This window comes from Plectropomus leopardus, chromosome 14 (assembly GCF_008729295.1).
Source record: "Plectropomus leopardus isolate mb chromosome 14, YSFRI_Pleo_2.0, whole genome shotgun sequence".
NCBI lineage: Eukaryota > Metazoa > Chordata > Actinopteri > Perciformes > Serranidae > Plectropomus > Plectropomus leopardus.
In genome coordinates, this window is record NC_056476.1 from 15,818,939 (window position 1) to 15,842,551 (window position 23,613).

Below are 23,613 nucleotides of genomic sequence, written 5' to 3' on the forward strand. Positions count from 1 at the left end.
CCCCTGTGTGTGGTGATACGGTTGCCGGGTGTAGTTCAGTAGTAAGAAAATAGTTCCTGCATGAAACTGCTGAAAACAAGGTCTGTGGATTATCTTGAGTAATTGGATAATGATTTCTGGAAAGACACATCGCTGTTGGGTCTTTCAGATGTTTTTTTTTTTTTTTTTTTTTGCCAAATGGCCAAATAGTTTCATTATAATGGACAGAAGGTCTCTACAAGAGCTGGAACATGGGTTTTTAATTATTTTACTGTATGGCAAAAAAGTATATGGCAAAATACTGGTGTGTGTGTGTGTGTGTTTGTGTGTTTGTGTGTGTGTGTGTGTGTGTGTGTGTGTGTGTGTGTGTGTGTGTGTTAGCAGCAGGCAGGTATCAGGGTGTGACAGTTCTCTTAGGACGGGGATTACAGTGTTAGTTTCTCATTAGACCCACAGTCGCGCGGAGAATCAGTGACCTGAACAGAATATAAAACACTACTCTACTTCACACTGCCTACACATGCATGCACCCACTGACACACACATCAATACACAAACTGCTATTAGATTGCTGATTGTGTTTGGTGTAGTATATCCTCAGGGGGACTTAGGACTGCAAGCGGGAACTAAAAAGCTATGAGTGACTCTCATCATCCTCTCCATCTCTAAGCCTCTCTGATACTTAATCACACTTGTTTATTTTAACCTCGGTGTCAAGTCTCTGTCGTTATTTATTGCTCATCACCATGTGGTGGTAATGAGTAATAAATAAAATAAGGTGACCTCAGTCTCATGTCGCATAACTGGCCGACTACATACACTGTACATTGGTTTACATTTTAAAAGCATTTCTATCAAGTGTTAAACAGTGTGCAAACTGGTTCAAATCAGCATATCGTGTTTAAGTCAGCCATTAAATTGTTTGAGAGAGAGAGAGAAGGGGAGAGTGCATACTTGGTCATTGCTCCATTACATAACTGTGTTTATGCTCTCTTTCTGGTTCACTAGCCCATTGTCAGAACTGACAACTGGCTTGGAAACGTAGCCATGTGAGCCGTTTCGAAACTCCAAAGAGAACTGAACCATTTTCACTTCTGTCACGTCTGCCCCTTTTTTTTTCTTTCACAGAGGATGCACAGACACACACAAATAGACTGGAAACACACATGCTCTAGAGACACTTTGATGCTTGTCTTACCATCATGTATTTCAAACGCCAAGCTGGTAATCTTCTGTGTTATAACCATCATGGGCCTGATAAAGAGCATCAAACGGGAAAAAGACCATGTTAATATTAAGAATTTCAAAGCCACTCCACTCAGTGCAGCACATAAAAGCAACTGCTCGGTGTTTTGTTTGATTTGTTTTAAACAAATTCACATTGTCCTGATAAACACATTTCTCACATGCCTTTATTTTGAATGCTTGTTTTATTTTTAGTATCGAGATATTTAAGTTTCTGTGGCATTGTGTAACTAATGACCTTAGATGCCAATTTACCCGGTAATAATAGAAACAGTATCCGCTGCAGAAGTAGCTCCACAATGGGAAGTTTCCACCTGTATAACTGCAGACTTTTTTTTACTTCCTGCAGCTATACTTTCTATTATTCTTCTCTGTTCTTTGGACCCAATGCAATCCTGTTCTATTCATCCCTCTTCCTCTTGACTTAATACTGCAATTTTCTTTTAAAGAACTTTGTAAAGTCAGCTCCCATGTACCTCAACTTGCTTTAAAGGGACAATTAACCCCAACATCAAAAATACATATTTTTCCTCTTACCTCTTGAGCCATTTATTGATCTAGATTGTTTTGGGGTGAGTAGCAGAGTGTTAAATATATCGGATGTAGAGATGTCTGCCTTCTGCACCAAAAAGTACATTTGAAAAACTCAACAGCGATATCTTTCCTGAAATCATGACCTGGTTACTCAAAATAATCCACAGACCTTGTTGTGAGCAGTTTCAGGTCCCAAGTTGGAACTATTTTCTTTTTACTTGACTACACCTGCCAACTACAGCATTGTGCAAACGGAAGCATGCATCTACTGCTAGCTCACCTAGCACGGCTGAGCTAGTCAATATTACAGCTCAGCAAGGAACACCATTAATGTTTACATCTCACACTGACATGAACACCGGCCCCACGTCCATGAGTAGATGCACGCTTCCTTCTGCACTGTGATATAGTTGATGGGTGTAGTTTTGTAGAGAAAATAGTTCCTTAATAAAGCTGCTCACATCAAGGTCTGAGGATTATCTTGAGTAATCAGGTCATGAATTCTGGAGAGGGACAGTAATGTTGAGTTTTTAAAACGTATTTTTTGTTGCTTATTATTTGTCACCAAAAGCTGTGTGCCATCTACCTCCACGATTCTGAAGAGAAGGCAGACATCTCTCTACGGCCGATATCTCCAACACTCTACAACTCCCACCAAAACAATCAAGATAAATAGCATTATAAGTAAGATAATAAACATGTATTTTTGAATTTGGGGGTGAACTCTCACTTTACGACATACATAATGTCTCTGTTAATCAGCATGTTCAAGTTCTTGACTAATCTGTGCATATGCAAATTGCTGTTGGCAGCATCACGTTAACAACAAGCAACATGCCACAGATTTTCTGGTTTTAAAATTAGAGAGAAATTTAAGACAATCTGCTCCTGTACAAAGGAGCACTTTTACTATAAGGGTCACACTGACGTTTAGGAAAACGTGAATTTGACATTTTCAAGAAAAACAGAGAATTGGCAGACGAGGTAGTTGAAAGAGTGAAATCTCTGCCCTCGCAGAGGCAGTATGGGTTTGCATTGGGTTGCTTAGCAACTAACCACCCCCCCCCCTGCTGGGAGCGCAGGCTGTCTGCCTGAATTGTCAGACAGTCTGGAGGAGTGGGAACCAACCACAAGAGTCGCTATCGACATCCTCCTGTGGACACAGCAGTGTGACACGCTCTTGTTTCTGTTTAGCTCACACTGGTGGAGACATATCCAATATTCCCCTCACTCTTACTGGTAACCATAAATATCATAAAAGAGCTCTTAGTGTAGCTTACCCTGTAAAATCTGCAGAGTACATGCCGTAGTCAAAGACGTAGACTCGTGTGATCTGACACAATATCAGGTAGCCAAGCGTCACAATGAAGCAGTATCTGTGTAGAAAAAGCAGAAAATGACAAAAACAATTGATCAAACAGTAGAAATAGGTGAAAAATATTTCAAAAGCCAAAAACAACTATAAAATCTTGGTGCATTCGTTCTGCTCTGATTGTCATCCTCCACAACTGAATTTACACAGTGATCTGGATGCTGTCAGGCAGAGCATCTTAATGCACATATTGTGACCTTTTAACCTCAGCTTTTAGTCCATCTCTTTGTTCTCATATCTGTGGCACATTTGTTTTCCAGTACAGTACAAAAGACAGTGGCCTCAGCACCAGGGCAGAGCTCTGGAAAGGGCAGGGAGGTCAAAAAATTGGACAAAAGAGCAGAGGAGGCTGGGTAATGTGTCAGGGTCAGTGGTTGAAGACAGAGCCCAATACAACCTTTCAGCAGAAGACCAAAGACAGAGCAGCACTAAAGCCGGCTGTACAAAGCTGTTGCAGAGTCAGCCCAAGTCAAAGCTAGCAGGCTAGCATTCCTCTGCTGCCAACAATAAGAGGATTGTGCTGCTCTGAGAAGGAATACAACACACTAGCTAGAGCGAGGTTGCACTGCTGCTAAGACACAAGGCGACCTTTTGATTCAGAGAGCTTTCTGGATCTGCAGTCCAAGACGCAGCCAAGACATCATCTGATCTCGACTGCCAACCATTCAGAACAGTAAATAAAATAAACAACACACAGTTTTGCAAAAAGAAGTATTTTCAGACCTGAGAGTTGAGAGATCTGTGTTTGTGTCTACACGTTTTTCCAAATCTTGCTAAGTCTCTTGGGAGACTACATGGCTCTTTACAAAGGCCAAGGCTCATTGAAATGTACTGAATACATCCAGTAATACTTGCTAAAATTTTCTTGGTGAGTATATATTAGTTTAAAAACTATGCTGGGATTTAAAGAGTTTTTTTTTGCATCTTTCTTAGATTATTTCTTGGCAGAGAGACAAGACAGTAAATGCTGGGAAAGAGAGGGGTATCACATGTGAAAAGGTCCATATGTGTCATACACATTAACTATTAGGCTACTGGGGCACCTTTTCTTAAATCTTTCTGCACAGGAAACCCTAAGTGGCTAAGTATTTAGCTCACAACTGCCAACCAGAAACAAGAGAAGATAAAATCTCAAGCTCCCCATGAATTTGGGCTCAATCCCAATACACCCTTTGTCCCTACCACTTAGTCCCCTTTACCAGTCCGTTTTACGTGTTCACATCTAGGGGTCCAGTGTCCCAATTCTTGTTGAAATAGAGGGGTTTAGCGGATGGAGACTTTTAGAGGCACACTCCAGACGAGCAACAAAAGACAGCAACACATGCATTTTCTTTGTCAGTGAAGATTTAAAATGATGATAACCTTCATATTGTTTAAGTTTATGTCATGTCTGTATATTATGGACATTTTATTTATAACAAGCAGAACAAAAAAGTGGTAACAGAAGCATGCTCATGGCTTGGTAGTTACATGTTAAATTGTTACTGCAGACTCTTGCATGACAGCGTCATGTTTGGATATATTTCCATGTCGCATTTTGCCCTTTTGGTGGTACATGACACCTTAAATTTAACTGAAGTCCAGCAGCAAAGTTTCTGCACTTGTTACCGCTCCTCCAATGTTAGTGCAGACTGGCAGGATGGAAGCACGAGTTGCTAACTCCCTGGTGATGAAGCAGTGTTTTTTTGTTTTGGTTTTTTTGTTGCAAGATTATATGTATGGCTTTTTGCCTTTATTTAATAGGACAGCGTTAGTGTGAAAGGGGAAGAGAAAGGGGATGACATGGAACTAAACTGAATGATGCAGCAAGGACATAGCCTTTGTATACGTAACACCTGCTCTACCAGGAACCCCAGGAGTGTTTTTACTTGATGACTTGTTTGATCCATTAATAGTGTGAAAGTTGAGTGTGACCAAATCACGAGCGTCCATACTTTTCTATCTCCATCACATAAATGGCAAATGTCATTGTGATAATACCATTAATATCATCAACAACTTCCTGATGACGCATCAGGGTCCTAAAGGGTTTTTCCATTTCATAGGGGGAGATTTCAACCACTAACCCTTGTAACTCTGTTCTAAGCGACAAAGGGTTACTTGAAATTGAGGGGTAGGGGCAGATTCAGATTCAGAAAACTGTCTGATGTGACAGAAAATGGTCTTAGTTGTGGCTCAACATAGAGTGCGAAACAAATTCAGACAATAAACATACAGCATGTATTCCTAATACAATAATAGAAATAAGAAATGGGATTGAGCCTTGACCTTCATGGTTATTAACAGACAATTATAAGAACTGAGCTGTGGGTACTGTTATTTAAAAAGGGAGATATATTAACATAAGTGCACTGTGACTTCAGTGCGAATCAAAGCAAAAGCTCATTTCTACTGTATCCTCTCAGGCTAGACCTTAGGAACTCAAGAACTAAAGAGCGGTCCTCAGACTGGGTACTATTCACTGCAATACACTTAAAAACCTATAAAATATATAGTTTGTTCTTTTCTTAGTTCACACGTGGGTTAAATAGTGCAGAAAGAAATACCTGAACAAATATCCTGCCTGCGGAATAAGATAAGTAGCCCTGTTTTACTTTATTATGATAGGATTTTCACTAAGTTGACATTTTCTTGAAGCTAGTGACAATATCCTGCTGAACAGAGCGTTTTCTTTGCTATAATAAAAAAAACAGAAATGGTACCTCTTGACACAAAGACTAAATATGCTCAACAGCAGACTAAATTACATAAAATAGACATTTTAACTGAGCAAGAAAGCTTAACGTTTTTCTGTTGACTCTCCTAACATTTTCAATCCTTAGCAACAGCACTGTTTCACCGAGATCAGCTTATTCTACTGGCAGCAGACTCTCCTGCAGTCATGAGCTAAGATATGAGCTACTATATGTGCTGCAGCAGCTATATTTGCAGCGGGCCCACCAGGATCCTGTCTTTATCCTCCTCTGATTTGTGTTTGTGTAATTCAGAGCTCAGAGGGGGGTGTTTCATTTCCACTCGAGGCAATCGACGGAGCCTGGGACTAAAGTAGACTGGCCTCCCACTGTGGGACAGCAGTAGACAGGTCAACGCGGAGACAAGAAGCCACACAGGAGCCGCAGGTATGGATACACACTGCACACCGAGCAACAAAAATGAAAAAAACAGGACATAAATAAACGTCTGAACACTCCAAGACCTCTCTCTGAGGTTGTGTACACATAGTAAATGCCTTGAGGCACACTTCATGCTTGCTGAAATGCATACACAGACCCAGAGGAAATTTCCATCTGCTCAGCATGCGACTGTGAGTCAGTAATTTGCACACTTATCACAGACAGGTTCACAGTCATGCTTTCACACCAAAACTAATATGAATTTCAATTAAATTGCATGCTTATGTTACAGATAGAATAATATTTCTCATTTTTATCTATAACTCAGGCCCTCCAGAGGATAAGTTGGCTGTAACTGGAGCTGGAGATGTCTATAAGGTAGAGGAGTGGTTTCATGAGCCAGTGGACCCTCATAGACAGCTGGAGTTCAGTGCCCCTGCCAGGGTCTGAAATTAGCACCCACCACTCGCCAAATGTGGGTAACTTGTTGGCAGTGGCAGGTAAAAATGTCCACGTTGTTCTTAGTGACTTATTGCTGTGATGTTTAAAGAGAAGTTGAAACTTTGAGTAATTGAAAAAAAAAGAAAACATTCACATACAGTCAAAATTGAGCAAAATCTTAATCCATAAGGTTTAATATTGTCAGAAATGTGAATGTGTATATTTCAAGAGCCATTTGAAATCATTACTCACACTTCACCAAACTGTATTTTAAATGCCTCTGAAATGTGTGGCACTTTGTACCTTGTGTTAACACGTTAACACCTGAATTGACATCAGTTTTGTTTCGTGAAGACACTCTGACAAGCATTTAAATCTCTGAAACCAGAGAAAATTGGTTTTATTTATTTGGAAAGTATAATGAGCAACATGGCAAGAAATATCCAATAAACTGCAAAAAAAGACAACAAAAGGCAACAATGACCTGGCAACTAGCATAGGGATATATATATATATATATATATATATATATATATATATATATATATATATATAAAGAAAAAAATGCCTGAAATACAATAATTTAATACTACATAAGGAGCAGGTCCTCTTCCACATGGTTCACCATGTTGTTCTACAGTAGCCCAAAATGGACAAACCTTGGCAAATGGGAGAATTTTCAGTTCTGCCGCCAGATGCCACTAAATTCTACAAAGTTTAACTGATATCTATATTAAATAAATGTTTTTTCTTTACTTCACAGTGTTTAGAATTCAAAAGTGGCAGAAACAATTTCGAGAGTCAGATAAAAAAATGGCTGTCTGCAACTTGGCAGGAAGTGAAAGGTGGAAAGGTTCAGCTCTGCTTTGGTGCTCTTGAGCTATAAACTGTAGGGTTGGGACTGAGATGGAGGGTAAATATCTTGACGGAGATGTCTTAACTGTCCGCATCACCCTTCCTTCCAGTCAACCCGCACTGCTTGGGATAATAAAAGGACATATGTAGATACTATAGCAGTATTTGCTTTAAATGTGGTCCCCATCCCATGGGTCAGAGCCAGTGAGCAGGTTTACAAAAACAAGGGATCACAAGATAATAAGCAGGACAGAAAGAACAACACATAATTGTGTTTTTCACACATTTTCTCTCATTTCTGCTTCATTTCTTTGTGAATCACTGTCTAATTTTACCTCTTCATTGAATCTAAAAAAGCACAAAGAAATAATTCTTTGATTAAACTGGTTAAAACCAGCAGAAATGAGGTGAGGTGGGCAAACAGACTGCTTCTTTTTGAGGGTCACATGGCAAAAAAAATTGAAAACCACTGACCTAGAAAAATACCACATGCACAGCAGTAAATTCGATTTACCAACAGAGAGTTTCTTTTAAAAAAAAATGAAGCAAAACAGGTTATAGAGCACAACGATTACCTGAAAAGATTATTTATATGAAGCTTGATAGCACGTCTTGTCTTAGTTCTCCAACAGTTATTATTTCGTTACAGTTCCTCATGAGTATCAATTAAAGCAGGCACTTGCATTACTGTCACAGCCCTCTTTGGTTAAACCATATCTAACGATTTCACAGCTCACTCCCCTTGCCGTCAACCAGCGGGCAGTGCCGCGTTCAGTCGGTAAGCGTCTGGGACGAGGCGGATTGTACAAGAGAGTGAGGGGAGTGGTAGAAAGGAATAGCGAGAGATCCAGAGCTGCACAGGAGTAGAATAGTATGTAATATGAAGCCTCGCCGCTGAACAAAGTGGTCAGTCTATAGCCACACTAAGCCGGGTTCACATTCACAGCCTTTCCCACAGTCCAGAAAAAGCTTTTAGCAACTCCGCTGTCATACTGCACTCACTGTACACTTCCCCCCATGGGTCGAGTGTCTGAGTGGGAAAATAACAAATAGAGAACACAAGTCCCGCCACAGTCCACTTGGGAGGGGTGTGCTGCTCAGGGCGTGACCCCACAGTGCAGCGAGAAAGTCTTGTAATGGAATGTGTTATAGGAGGTTAAAAAGTGTATATTCAGCAATATACTGTTTCATGCTATCTCTACTTAGTAGTAATATAATTAGCAAAGGTTACAGTGTTTTTATTTTATACTGTAAAAATAAATGAAAAGGAGGCATGGCCTACTGGGAAAAGTACTAGATAAAGTCCTAAAATGGACAAAATTGGACAAAAAAGAAAGAGAAAGACAGAAAGTAATTAGGATTAGATTGGAAAGAAAAGGGCACGAGAAACAAATGGTGAAAGGGACATCTAATATTCCTGGGAAAGCGGTGTGAAATGAGAGTGAGAGTTTCTTATGTCTCTTAAAATGGTTGACAATTTTGTTTTTACTAAGAGAATAAACCACTATTTAAACGGTTTACATATCAGACCTACATAAATTCTAATTACACAGATTGCGTTTAAGGGCCACTACGAAGTCCCTTCTTTACGCCGCCTTTCCCTTTTTATACAGAATCAGTTAACGGCAACATCATACTGCTCCTCTGTGAGATTTTTGACAGCATGCCAGCATTGCGGAATCCAAATAAGCGCGACGGACATGATGTGTAAACACAACAGCATTCACCTCTAATGTGACATATAAAATACACATCGGCAGCACTTTCTAGACAATAACAATGGCATAACATGGTGATAACAATAATTTACCATCTTTGTTAGGTGGCGGCTGATTTCGTCCTCCGCCAGAGGATATGGAACTCCTGGACCTCACTGTCTCCAAAATTCCTTGACTTTTTTTGGTTGCTGTTTTGCTTTTTTGAGTTAGTGGCTAACTGCTGCTAGCTGCCTTTTAAATATTCCGACGGTGAGTCGCACACATTACACATTGCCAAAACATCTGTCCCATCTATGGCCTCATCCTGCCGGCGGTCCCGCTTCCACAAATGTTCATTTGGCTCTTTTACTACCTCCACTGGCCGTTTACAGGCCAAGCAACTCTGTCCACCCATTCTGCTATTGGACCTTTAATAAAGACCAGGAAGCTGAAATAATGGCGTGATATTCAGGCCTTTAACAGGCAGTATCTAGGGGCTATTGACAGTTCTGTCCTCTTCTTTTAAAGTGAACACACAAATAACCAAAGAGAGACAAACAAAAGTGTATAGAGAAAGGAATCACAGTAAATCACATTCCCGTTTACATGAATATCCAGACAATGTCTTGAAGTTTTTTTAATCCTTGTCTATGGAACCAAAGTGTCAAAGAGCAAAGACTCATGGGTTTTACACTGTGCCACCAAAAGCACGGGGCCCCAGTTAAATCATGACCTGCTGCTGAGATAGTAATTCATTTGTTATGCAAAAACCTGAGGCAATGGGTTCAACACCCTCTGCAAACACGAACATGTCAGTGCGTCCTGCCTCTGTGTTTCTCCTCCTCTTTGTCCCTGAGCTGAACCTTCTTTCAGCCAGGGGACTCGGTGAACTTTATCTCTGAATGGAGGTGTGCCGGTTTGGGTAACAGCCACAGTATTTTTTTTCAGTTTCATAAGAGCTACAGTAAGAGGAAGCAGCTTATCTACACACTTACACAGGGACAGAGCACCAGGCTAAAAGCACACTAACAGAGTTAAACTTCCAGGTGCACTGTGACGTGACTTGTGATGCGAAACAAAAATATGCTGAATTGCCATTGGGGGGAGGTGATATGGCCCTAAAATAATATCAAGGTATTTCAGGGTGTTTTTGTGACAACGATACTGATGATATAACAAAATACTGAAAAATATAAAAGATATTTTGTTATTAATTACAAGAACTTACAATAGCAATACAGTTAGTGTTATAGTTTTATATATAAGCATAAACGTAACAGTTTGCCTTCACATATTCAGTAAAAAAATAAAGCTAGCTAGCTATGCCTGTTGTTGCTGTGCATAACGCCATGACATCATTATGTGACCAAGCTGAAATATTTCCATTATAACAATATGATTTTTTTTATTGCATTAAAAATTGTACCTGTGTATGGCACACCCCTGAATATCATATTACTGGACAGAGATGTCCTGTAGGTTAAGTCTCTGTCATTGGGTTCTGATTCTGAGCGCAGTCACTACTGTGATTAATGTTTCATTACTATCTATTTAAAGTGCTCTCCCCAGAGGCAACATCTACTGTTTACACCTGCACTCATAACCTTGAATTCAGGCAAAAATAACACCAAAGACAATGTGTGAGCCTCTCTCTCTGTGTGTGTGTGTGTGTGTGTGTGTGTGTGTGTGTGTGTGTGTGTGTGTGTGTGTGTGTGTGTGTGTGTGTGTGTCTGTCTTGATGAGCCATGGTCACAGATGGAAGCCCGAGGGTAGAATCATCATCATCGTGACCCAGGCTCATATGCCTCAAAAGCACATTACAAGGGAAAGAGGACGCAAACTGAAGATTGGCCCAAAATTATCTAACATTCAATCTGAGATTCATGACAAATGACAAATGTATTTTTAATGCTTAATTTGCTTTTTTGAGGTTTATAATTGTGTGAAAATAAGCGTTTTACAATTCTGTGTAATTACGGCAATTCCAGGAACTATGACGCAAAATAAATTTTGAACATTTTTTTAATGAAATGTTGCATTTCATATCAGCACTTACTTGTGCATGTGCTCCAGGCCAGCGAAGACCATCACACTGTAGGACAGACCACTCTGCACCAGGAAATGGAGGGAATACCTGCAGACACAAATGTCAGAAATTACTTTATCTCATTTCATTTGTTTTTCTGGTGTCTTTGTCTTTGTCTTTGTCATTTGTTAATCACTGGATAATGTTCATTACACTGTATATCATATTAAATTTGCCCTCTGCATCACCAACCACATCCTGCTTTGTCATCTGGTACAGTCTTTAGGAGGAAATAACAGTACAGAATTACGAAATCACGGTCACACCATAAGCCATGTGAAGTCTGACCTGTGTAACCACTAATGTGTCATCTGCTGTCACAGTGCAGATGAGTAACAATCACCATCACATTACGTTTTTAATGGATTTTCATGCCTTCCAGCTACAAGATTCCTTACATCGCAACGTTTCAGTGACTTGTGCATGAACGTGTGTGTGTGCTGCTGATCAAACTCTGACTTGTGTCCACTTCCACAAACACACATTTCATCAGCGGCAGCAGCGACCAGATGGGTCTTTGAAGGGCACAGTGTGTGATGCTACCGAAGTCAGGCCCTCAAGGAGAGGAGAGATGCCACACTGTGTTAGCTGTGAGTCAACAAAAGGGGGCAAGGGCATCAGGGGTTGGCAGGGAACAAGGGAGAACGAGCTGGGTTTATTAAATGAACTGCTCAACAAATAAGGGGTTAAAAATATTCATATTTAACTTTTGTTTCAACAGACTGTCTCATTGAGACACAAGGTCTTATTCTCAAGAGAGACCACGTCAGAATTAGAGTTGTTCTGATGTAGATACTAGTCAATTTAAATTCCTCCAATTCTGCCTAAGATGCAGGATTTGATATCAGCAAGTATACACGAGCCTATACACCGAACCAATACCACAAAATTCGACCACTCGATGTCAAACAGGACACCAAGGTACTCTATTTACTATTTTTAGTATAACTGCAAAACGCTGCAGACTAGAAACTTATTTTAAACTTCTTCTGCTTCATCATCGCTGTAGCCTTCCATCAAAGGCGACAATGCAAGCTTGTCAGAGGCTGTATTGCTTTGTGGCCACGTGCAATCCACAGACATGACGTTCACTCCCTCCATCACTAGATCTGTATCGTTTCAGTAGCAACCAAAATAACATTGAGAATATTTTAAATGTAATAATGTGCAGATTATCGATTCTTGACACAGAAATGGGTTAGAATTAGGGCTGGATTTTATGGCTTAAAATTAATATTGCAATATTTTTAAGCTATATCACAATATACAATATATATCTTGATATTTTGGGATCCCTAAACTACTGTAGAGTAGTGAAATAGAAAATTATTAAATGAACTACAGTTATAGAAAAGTTAAAGTAACTGCTGTCATGATTGAGTAAAATAAAGTCTTGTTATAATAAAGTTAAATAAAAAACTGTTATAATCAAGTTAAATAAAGTACAGTTAGAAACAGTTAAATAAAAGTCCTGTGATAATTAAATTCATCATAGAGGAACCACCGGTGCTTTTATTATGCAGCACCTGGCTTGTCTCAGGCAGGAAGTGCTGATGTTTTTGCTGTGGATTTGAAGCTCCTGACTTAATGTTAACTGTTACTGCTGCACCTTTAAATGGAAAGCTTTATTTACTGTGAGCTGTCAAAGGTAAAGAGCCATGGGAGAGAATGCGAGAAAAGAAATGCCAAAGAGAGCTTCATGCCAGCGGCTTAAAAAAAGAAAAGTTGTGACAATTTATACTGAATGTTCCTGATACAGTCATTTTATAGATCCAATGTGGAATTAGCAACAATACATCAATACACTGCCTATCCCTGTTAGTAGTATACGGCTGTTAGATTTTTTGATTAATTTTTTTCACACAGTGGCATTGGATCAGTACTCAATATTTGGCAATACACTAGCTCCGGTATCGTAATCGTATCAGGGAGGTAGGGAATGGTATACAAACGTCGACTAGTCAAACTGCAGTTATTCTGATGAAGGGAGAGGGAAATTATATCTAAAGACATGATTCCTTCTGACTGGTTAGAATGGGATTTATCAAACAAGCACAATCTGTAAGCATGAGTAGAAAAGCTAAAATGAGCTCAGTCCCCTTTGACTGAGAGAATGTTTCAACTGTTCAATAGTTTTCTCCAGTGACATTCAAAAACAAGCTTGTGCGTCTCACGGAGAGGGAATACATCCTAAAATAAACCAACACTCTGCAGTATCTGCAAGGCAGATCCTCTAGGGCTTCAGCCAGGTGCCCTCTACGAAATAACCGTGTGTGTGTGTCTGTGTGTGTGTGCTCGCACACGCGTGCATGCAATAAAGGCTTAAATATTCCGTGTTTGTGTGAATGAAAGGGTGCAAATGCATGTGTGCATAGATGCATTCATGCATTTCACACGAGCAAGTTGCACTGGCAGAGGCTTTCAGAGATCATATAAACAACATGTGCGGGGTTCTCAGTTACTGTGACCTTACTGTGCTTGAGAAGTTCATCATATAATTCCATCTCTTTTTTGACCTATTTGACTTGTTTCAACCTCTGCATCCGTCTGCATTTAAGTTGATATTGTAAAATCTGAAATTTAAAGTGATAAAAACTATTATTTCTCTAATTAGTGCCTCACATAACTTGGAGCACTGGGCCATGCGCAATAAATACCAAATACTTCCTTTGTTAAATGTATCTGCTTATATATACTTACAGCAGCTTGTGCTCTTTTAATCACTGTGCTACATAAAACTCTTTGGCAGGCTTTCAAAGATACACATTTATTGATTGTTTGGCCCATTTGGACAAAGAGGCTATCGAGATAAAAGGTGTTTTTCAAACTGATGTCAGCTTGATCTGACAATAGTTTCACATTTATTACTCTGAAAACATGGGATTTGCTGATTTTGGTTTGGTTTTTATCTGTATTAAGGAACACTATGTCCCTGATCTTTCTGATACAAAGAGTCTTTTGACAATACTTGTTTTGTTGGCCAATAAACCAGCAGCGGTTATTCACGGCTTGTTGAATACGATAAAGTCACTTTACTTGTGCTGTCTAACTGATTCTGTTTTTCAGTTCCTTATTTTTTATGCATGTTTTTAAGGTGTGGTGATGATCTGGTGGCACACTCTGATTGGAGGAATTAGCCTATGATCTTCATAAATTCATAAGCTAGTTTGATGTATAGTTGAGCCAATGGGTACTGACATCTCCACTTCTATGTGTGTATCATTTAACTTCACTTAATTCTTATGTTTCACATGTTAGAAACAGATTTATGAAGATGGAGTAAGGAGAAAGGCATTGTTAACACTTCCAATCAGCATCTGAAACATTAAAAAGCAATTTAGTACCATTATTTCTTTGCATTGAAGATTTCTTAATAGACTAAATATTTGAAACATATGGGAACAATTGCTGATTTCTACTCACACGAGGAGAGAGTCAACTTTTTCAATGTAAAAGTACGAAACAATAACAGATTATTAGCATTATGATAAATAAAAGTCCTGTCACAATACTGAAATTTTTATCTTGGATTGCACACCTCAACATCCATATCCAATACCATTTTAGATACTTTGGGACACATTTTGACATTAAGGGCTTTAAAAAAATAAATAATCAAAATATAAATATAAGAAGGCTATAACATGACAACAATTTTTTGACTAGTAGCTGAGACAGCAGGGTGACTGTAGTGAACATTAACAGTAATTTAATGTTTTGTTACTGGCAGTAAGATTAAATGTGATTTAATATTTCAGATCACAAAGTTCTGGGTTCAGCAAAAATAAACTATTGTCTTTTAAACAACGTAATCAAATCCAAATAGAAACCATTTCAAATATTTGGGATCGTTGATAAATCACTACTTTTGACAACACTGATAGACATCAGTACATGCTCTGGTTTAGAAATAGGAGTCACTTACACCGTCACGCCAAGCTTAAATGGAAGGTAGTCTTAAGACCTTTCCCAGCCACAACAAATAACATGATCCAACCGCAGCTCAGTGTCAGCTGAATGGTGTACATGAACCTTCAGTCAGCAAGGTGATGAGATAAGACCTGATCACCTATTACTTGATGACCAGGTAACATTTCACCTGGTTAGCATTTTTCCACCAGCTGGCTGTCTGGCGCACACACGCACGCACGCACGCACGCACGCACGCACGCACGCACGCACGCACGCACGCACGCACACACGCACACACACACACACACACACACACACAGCAGTACTTTGAGAGGCACTCTGCCAGAGGTACAGTGGGTTGTCTATTACAGGGCAATAGCTTTATAATTGGATATCCGTTACTGCCCGATCGATCCATTTGCTTTGGCGGGGATGAAGAGAATGAGGACGGGATGAGGGAGAAAGAGGAGGGAAGAGGCAGCGAGGGAGGCGGCAGAGAAGAGAGGGGAGAACGAGGGTGATGGCAGACAAGCAGCAAACAAGGAAAAGTGTGTAGGATGATGACAGGAGAACAAATGCGGATGAAGAAACAGCAAACTCAATGGAGTGGCTGAGAATTTAAAAGTAGGACAAAACTGAAACATATAGAAACTATTACTCCAAACATGAGACAAGAGAATTAATGGATCAATCTAAAAAAAATAACTTTATATTAATTGACAATAAAAAATAATCATTGCTGCCCTCCTTAACACCCCATTATTCTATTAAATCTAATATTCCCTCGTGTTGGTCATTGTTGTAAATATATTTTATTTGCAAAGATGACACACGAATGTAGATAAAAATGTAAGAGTAATATCAATCATATCAGACATTGTAATTGAGTACTGGTTAATAAAAAATTACCACTGATATTTAAAGCAGTCTATTAATCAGGTAATGAAATTCACGTTAAATGACACAATTAGCCAAATTGTTAAGTCACAATTCTCTTTCATTATTCTGTTTCAATTTAAGACGGTATTACTCAACTCATAAAATTTAATTGTGACATTATGAACGCAACATGCACTGGGATTGACTTTCATTTGACTAATGTATATGTTCACTGCCACTTTCTGCTTTGGTAACTTTTAATTATGACACAATGTGCAGTCAGTTTTTAATCCAAATCAGGGTTTGAACAGGAGCTCTCATAAGCTGTTGGCCCTTCCACATGTAAAGACCCTGACACACCATAATGACAGTCAACCGTCGGCCATCAGTCAGCGTCTGTCACCCTACTTTTTGCAGTGTATCCCACATCTTTGGCTCTAGTCAACCTTTGTTGGCTTTTTTTTGGTTGATTCAGCATACTGAAACTGCATCTGACCTCTGTGCACGACAAGAGAAACAGAAGTCAGGAAAGCAAACAAATATTGAAGTCAAGAGGGCGTGAGATCAGAACAAACTTGTTACATAAAGTAAAATTATTTTGAAAAAAACTGAGCTCTTTAGCAGGAAGGGTTTGTAATTGTTTGTGTTATTGTTCATTGGCGTAAAGTAATTATTCATCTTTCAACATCGAGCTGTGCTGTTAATCTGCTAACTAGCGTCTAGAATACATCCTGTCAGTCTTCCAATTCCCTTTTTCAATGATGAATACAGACTACCACTGTCTGCTGCTATAGGAAGTTATTTCCTCTTACTTGGTTGCAAAATGTAAGTGCTAGTGGGCTGTTGACTGTAGTCTTTGCGGTGTGTACAGGTGGAATCGTTTTACCAAGACACAGCTGACATGAAGCAATGCATCAGTCTGCCTTCATTGCCACCGGTTCATTGATGTTGATTTGGTGTGTCTGGACCTTAAAGCAAAGTTCAAATATCCAGCATGTTAGCATGTTGCTAATGGGCTCCCTCAGTATTCACCCACTCTGGAGGGCCGATCTGCGTGCAAATATGGCATGCAATATTAAGTGTTTTCAGATTAAGCATCTCATTCCATGATTATATATAGTGACCTCTTTGCAGTACAGTCATACAGTGATGTGTTTTGCTATGCTGTGTGACACCATCTTTTGCGCAAACAGAAAGACTTCTCTGAAGAGTGAACCTATATGTAAATATTCATTTTTAATATTGATTAATCTGCCCATTTCTTAATGAATGAATAAAATGTTTTATGTGTTAAAAATAACACAAATATGCAAAATAGAGAAAACATTTTATAAAATTCCCAGAGCCCTGGGTGGTGTATAGAAAATGCTATTTTAATCTGACACTTCAAAAACACTAAAATATTCAGTGTACCATCAGATACAGTATCACAAAAGCTTCAAATCCTCACATTTGAAAAGGCGGAACTAGCCATATGCTTGGCACAGTTACTTGATAAACTATTTAAAAGTTTATAAAAACAGTTTCTGATTAACTTTCTGTCAAGTAACTGATAAATCGACTCATCTTTTCAGCTCTAGCTGAAATGCTGTCGTACATTCTCATTGTGGGAAATGTCGGAAATCACTAACTGAAGCAGAAGTGGGCACTTCATTACACTTCATTATATAATATCTCCTTTCATTATATAACAATACATGACATTTCAAATACCAGCAATCGAACCATGAGATTAACAACATCCTTTCAAACAATCCAACAGCGTAGAAATGTATTTACAACATCATGAAATTGGGACATGGCCACAGTCTGCAGGAAAAGGTTCCCACTAAAATAATATTGTAGGAAGAAATTGTGAGGAAGGAAGGAAGGAAGGAGCAGAGTATAAAAGGACAGTGATGACAAGGAAAGATCGGTGGGATAAACAGTGAGTGACTCACCAGCCAAAGCAGAAGAGAGCCAAGTAGAAGCCCAGCAGAGTGGCCACCACATGTCTGATGAAAGGACTGGTCTTACTAGGGTGGAGGTAGATCCGAAACCACAAAGCCATCAGCAGGGCGAACAGCTGACATGCCACAAAGTTAACCTGCACAGACACAAAAACAACGTTACGGATGTATGAAATCGGGAGGAATCTAAAAACACTGACATCTGGAGCTGAGCCTACGCCAAGCTCTGAGATTATAGTGAAAATAAGGCAGATGAATAAATACAAAGAAATACAGTAATGTCATGTAATCAGACAGAGATATCTACGCAGGTGAGCTCTACAGCAGAGGGACACCCACTGTTCCGGCATATTGTCGTGGACAAAATTTCAAAACTTTTCCATGACTTTTCAAGGACCAATTATAAATAAATTTAACAAATCTTTCCAAACTTGTCTTACATTTTGTAAACATGACAGATTTAAATCCTATTCAAACATAATTGCAGCAAGCTGGCGTATATGGCAGGAGAGTTGAAATCTAGGGTAAAATGTTAAGGGAAAAAGAAAAAAAGCTAGTTAAAAAACCATATTTATAATTACATATTTAAAATCATATGACAGAATTATATAATTTTTAGCACTCTTTGCCAAGTCTTGTTTCCTTTGTTTTCTTTTCCTTTATTTATTTATTTTTTTAAAAACACAATTTTCAGGTAATTTTCTTGTCATTTTAACTAATTTCTTGCTAATTTTCTGGTCATTTCTTCTTTTTTTTTTACTCATTCCCATCTTTCCACATTTTTGAAAGAAATCAAGGCAATTTGCTCAGGTTTCAAAGGGTTAAGGCTAGCTCTCACAAACAAATAGCAATTTAGCTGAAGTGCACCAAAACAACTGTAAGTAATGGGACTGCCATCTACATGATTTTTGTGTTTTTCACTCAAATGTAAATGTTTTGTATCTTTTCTAACAATAAATGTAATCTTGTGTTATATTTGTTTTTAAACATATTTCGGAGAAAATACTCTCCGTCTGACAGGTCACAGTAAAGCTGGGTTTGAGACCTTGTTTCATCTCCTAATGTCTCCAAATGACACAGCAAAGAGGCTTTACTCCAGACAATACTGAGATTGACTGGATCTATTGAGGGGAGGACAATGGAAACCTCTCTGTTTGATTACTAACACTTTATCTCCACTCACTCTTAACTATCCAGAATAAGACAGAAAAGAGTGGAGTATATATTATGTGGATCGTGTTATTCAGTATGTTTGATTATCTTAAAGCTTTCTGATTAAACTGGCATCATAACAGTGAGTCTACCTCTCTGCAGACACTCTTGTTTAATTATCTCTCACTGACATCATTACTGTAAGTAATACACAGTGCTGTGTTTGTGTTTATGTCTGCATATGTTCCTGCAGCCCGTAAACAGTGATGACTCAGGGATGATGTTTGATGTGTATTAAGGATCTATGTGTGTCCCGTGGGGCTGGTCTTTTCATCACTCTCATCATCACAGCGCACTCACACATAAGCAAAAAGTAAAATCTCCTAGATTGATTTTACCATTCTATAAGTCAGCCCTCTCTGTCTTCAGTCTCCCTCAATCCCTTCAGTCTCACCTGTGTTCTGTCTAAAATCACATACTGGATCATCAAATGGCGTGACGCCGCCATAGTTTGGTTCTATGGAAAAAAGGATTGCTTGATGTAGCGGCCCTTTCGTGCAATCTCTGTTTAAAGAGGACTTATGAATGAGATCCACGCCTCTTTCCGCCACAGCTTCATCCTCTTATTTAAACGTGGTCACCTATGGCTCCAAAAATAAAAGATGGCCATTGCCATATTACCAAAATGGGTGGCTTCACGGTAACTATACATCCATTATTTTTATGCAAGCTATGCACAACACACAAGGCCAATATGTGCGACTGCAATGCTTGAGCTGCTATTCCAGTGCAATGACATCACCTCTCATTTGTGGTCAAACATGGTCAACGACTGTACACATCTTTTTAAAACCCTGTCGAAATTACAGGGCTGATTTGAAGCAAGTATACGCAGGAGATGTATATATAGCAAACAGTGCAAAAACCATTACCCTAAATACTGTAAAAGGTTAAATATACACAGCTGCACTGAGAACAGATCATGTTTGTTTGATGTCACGTTCAGTGATGCATGTCTGTATAGGCACAATGGCCCGTCCATGTATATAGGTCATGTTAACAGATCCGTCTGGCCAGTAAGCAGTGAAAGGCTAGACACCACGAGCACCATCCATTATCTATGGATCCTGCATGATTAATGAGAGAAAGAGAGAGGGAGGGATATATTCTTAAGTATGTAGGTCCTTTAGTCTGCACGACTAACAGATGTAGCGACAATTTATCTGCGGCATTAGCCTGAAAGTATCATATCAGATGGCATTTGGCAGGGAATATTTGGGGGTTTTGCATACATGAATACACAGACACACGCAAAGCACAGGAGCTTCAATTACAGGAGCCGGCCTCTTTTGTTCTGTTGTTGTCATGGCTTGTATTGTTCAAGGGAGGAACCCAATTGGGACAAAAATGAGAATAATTAACAAACAATCCGGGATAAAACAAAAGGCTGTGAGCCGAGCCTGATGCCACTGTCAGAGCTCAACCAAACGCAAACTGAATCGAAGAAATCACAGGCCATTGTTTGCTGTCAGGGTGTCATATTACTCAGTATCTAAATGCAAACCATCTATTTGGCTGTTTTGAATCAAAGGCAAACAACCCACCTATGTGCCAATAAATGTGTTTATTCAGGCAGCTATTTCCATCACTGAACCATGAATAATACAGTAAGCAGGCCTAGTTTCAGTCTGAATGTATTTCGTCTTCCGCATGTGAATAACTGAGTGTTGTGCTGATTCATTTTCTCTAGTGTAACGAATCTGGCAAAATCAGACGGAGGTTCGACTGCAAATCACCCCCTCCTCCTCTAAAGCGCTAAAAATAAAATATGATGCCCTGGTAATGACGACATGTCACATAAAACAGACCTCCTCCGGCTACCCCTTGTCAAGCGAGCCTCTTTTACAAACAGCCTTTACCCGAATCCACAGCTTTGGATGTCATTTCACGCTGTGATTACTTCAAGCTGCTCTCTTAGTGAGGAGGACATTGCTAGTTGGTTGAATGAAAAGCTGACTTGCCAGCATGTGTGCCTGCACACAGAATGACTGACTGACTCATTTGCAAACACCCCCTGCGCTCATTATAGTCACAAATTTATCAATGTGAGCCACACAGGCAAAAATAGCTGCTTATGTCAAATAATGAGATGGTTACAGCATGAATCGAGCTTTCCTGTGCATACTCGTGCATGCCTCCACAGCAGACATCAACAAACCACAGACACACATTTCTTATATAGTATGTGGTTTAAAGAATCATAGATAGAGAAATTTGGAATTGAACTTGAGAAAATTAAACCCCCGTCTTTGCACTGGCCTGAGAGTAACAGAGTGTAAAATCAGCCCCTCCCTGGTTATCAACACATTGCTTTGTAAGGAAGGAATTTCATGTGGGAGACTGGAAGGGTGTGACAGAGGAACTTTATTGTTCAAGGCAGCAGCAAAGTCAAGCTGCGGGGGAATACTTGAAAGCTGACCATGTGGCAAAAACTCTGTTTGAGCAATTTATCAACTGTGAATTAACTGTTCTTAAGCTTTGCATGGAATATGAAAAATAAGACTTTTTTTTACATTTGCAAACTCAACTTTTTTTGTCCACCAGCCAAATGGAATGTGAATGTTAAAAATTTTACCTTTGACTCAGTTTTTGGGCTAGTGAGTGATGCAACTCTGCCTAGCACTTGCAGCATTTGGCTGGTGGATGGTAGGGCTGGGCAATATAGTGAATATTAAATATCACAATATTATTGACCAAATACCTCAAATGCAACAATATTGTAGAGTTGACTATCAGTGCTTTTAAAAAGTATATACACAATGAGATTTTTTACAATCACCAGTCATGTATATGATGACTAAGTGGGTAAAGGCAAATAATATAACAGCTAGATAAGTCTGGTAAGTTCTGAAAATTACATCACTTTATTGTAATGCAACCTTTAAATACTACGAAAATATAAATAAAAAATGACTTCTTTTTTTTTTTAGGCCAATGTGGAAGTTGTTGCCCTGTTTTTTTTTGTTTGTTTTTTTTTGTAGGAGGAAAGATTGTTTTTTAATTTAATAGATTTTGGGTAGTCACTCTAAAAAGCTTGATGACTGTTGTAGTAAAAAAAACTATATAGAATTGATTATTTTGTGGCAGAACTCTGCTTCGACCAAAACAAACACGGGTCAACAACAAAAAAAGATCAACTTTTATGATAGAAAATGACTGTGAAAACAGTAACTGAAGTCAATATGGACAGAGCAAACAAAACACATATTCAACATTACTTTAAAACGACACCTTTTAGACAAAGATTTCTCAGTATTCAAGAAGCCAACCTGCGTTTACTGATAAGATTAGCTAAGCTTGCCTTAAAAAGTGCCATCTTTGGTGGTGGTGAGATGCGTGGAAATCGTTCTGTCCAAATGTGAAAAGACCCGCTGTCTCGTTTGTCAGGCTTGTAATTGGACCAGTTGATTACTGGCTGGTTTATCCACTCACTGACACACTTGAAAACGCAGGTGATTAATGAACTAGGGCATAACTGGGGAAGGCAGTGTTCTGGACAAGACCTAAAAAAAAACACGAGCATTAAAAAAATACAGCCCTCCCCCGCAGCTCTCCACTCTCTGTCATATGCCCCTCCCATCAGATGAGTATGGGCATATGCACATGTTACATACGAAAGTCTGTACTCCTCAGTCATCGTAATCATTGTGATTGCGATCCAAATGCAATTATACAGCAGCAGTTCTATCAGAATTAGTGTTTTTTTCTTGAAAACGTGTGGACCTGTTAAGCCTCCTGAGATGCCATGCTGTGAGTCGAGGCACTAGCTAATGCTAGCATACAAGCATGAACTTAAATATGCTGCAGCCTTGAGCCTTTAGCTACATTTAGCAGAAAGCTAAACAATAAACAAAATTTTCTCTCTATCTCTGAAATGCTTTGGCAATATTTTATTGTCAGACTCTCTTATAGACTCTTTTTGATAGGTCCGTCTTCCTTTTTTGGGTTGCTCTGCAGTGTAACCAGTTGTTGCCTATGCTTAAACAGCAACTTTTTCTCAAAAACTGATTTTCCACTTTTAAATCAAGCTTTCACCATCCCAAGGGGCAAGCACATTCATCTGTAGAATAGCCAATAGAAATGCCTTCTTTCTGAAATGACCTGTTTTGTCTTAAGTCTCCTTTCACAGGCTAGATCTTCTAAAGCCTGAAAACAGAGCCAAGAGAGAGTGCAGAAGTCTAGTTGTGTCTTAGACCACTTTATAGTAATATGTTGAAAGGTTATCATGGGATTTTTGCCTAATGATGCCAAAAAAATTGCCTACTCCAGCTTTAAAAGAGTACTTGAGTCTTATTTTGTTCCAGATCACTATAAAAACACATTAATCTCATTATGCATG

At 39.1% G+C, this 23,613-nt stretch overlaps 1 protein-coding gene across 1 annotated transcript in view; it reads right to left on the reverse strand.

Moving 5' to 3' along the window:
- mboat2a (membrane bound O-acyltransferase domain containing 2a) overlaps window positions 1–23,613 on the reverse strand; it is a 56,747-nt gene that overhangs the window by 12,577 nt on the left and 20,557 nt on the right. Inside the window, 4 exon segments of the mRNA XM_042501051.1 lie at window positions 1,178–1,233; window positions 3,039–3,134; window positions 11,293–11,370; window positions 18,054–18,199. Coding sequence (XP_042356985.1) covers window positions 1,178–1,233; window positions 3,039–3,134; window positions 11,293–11,370; window positions 18,054–18,199 — 376 coding nt within the window.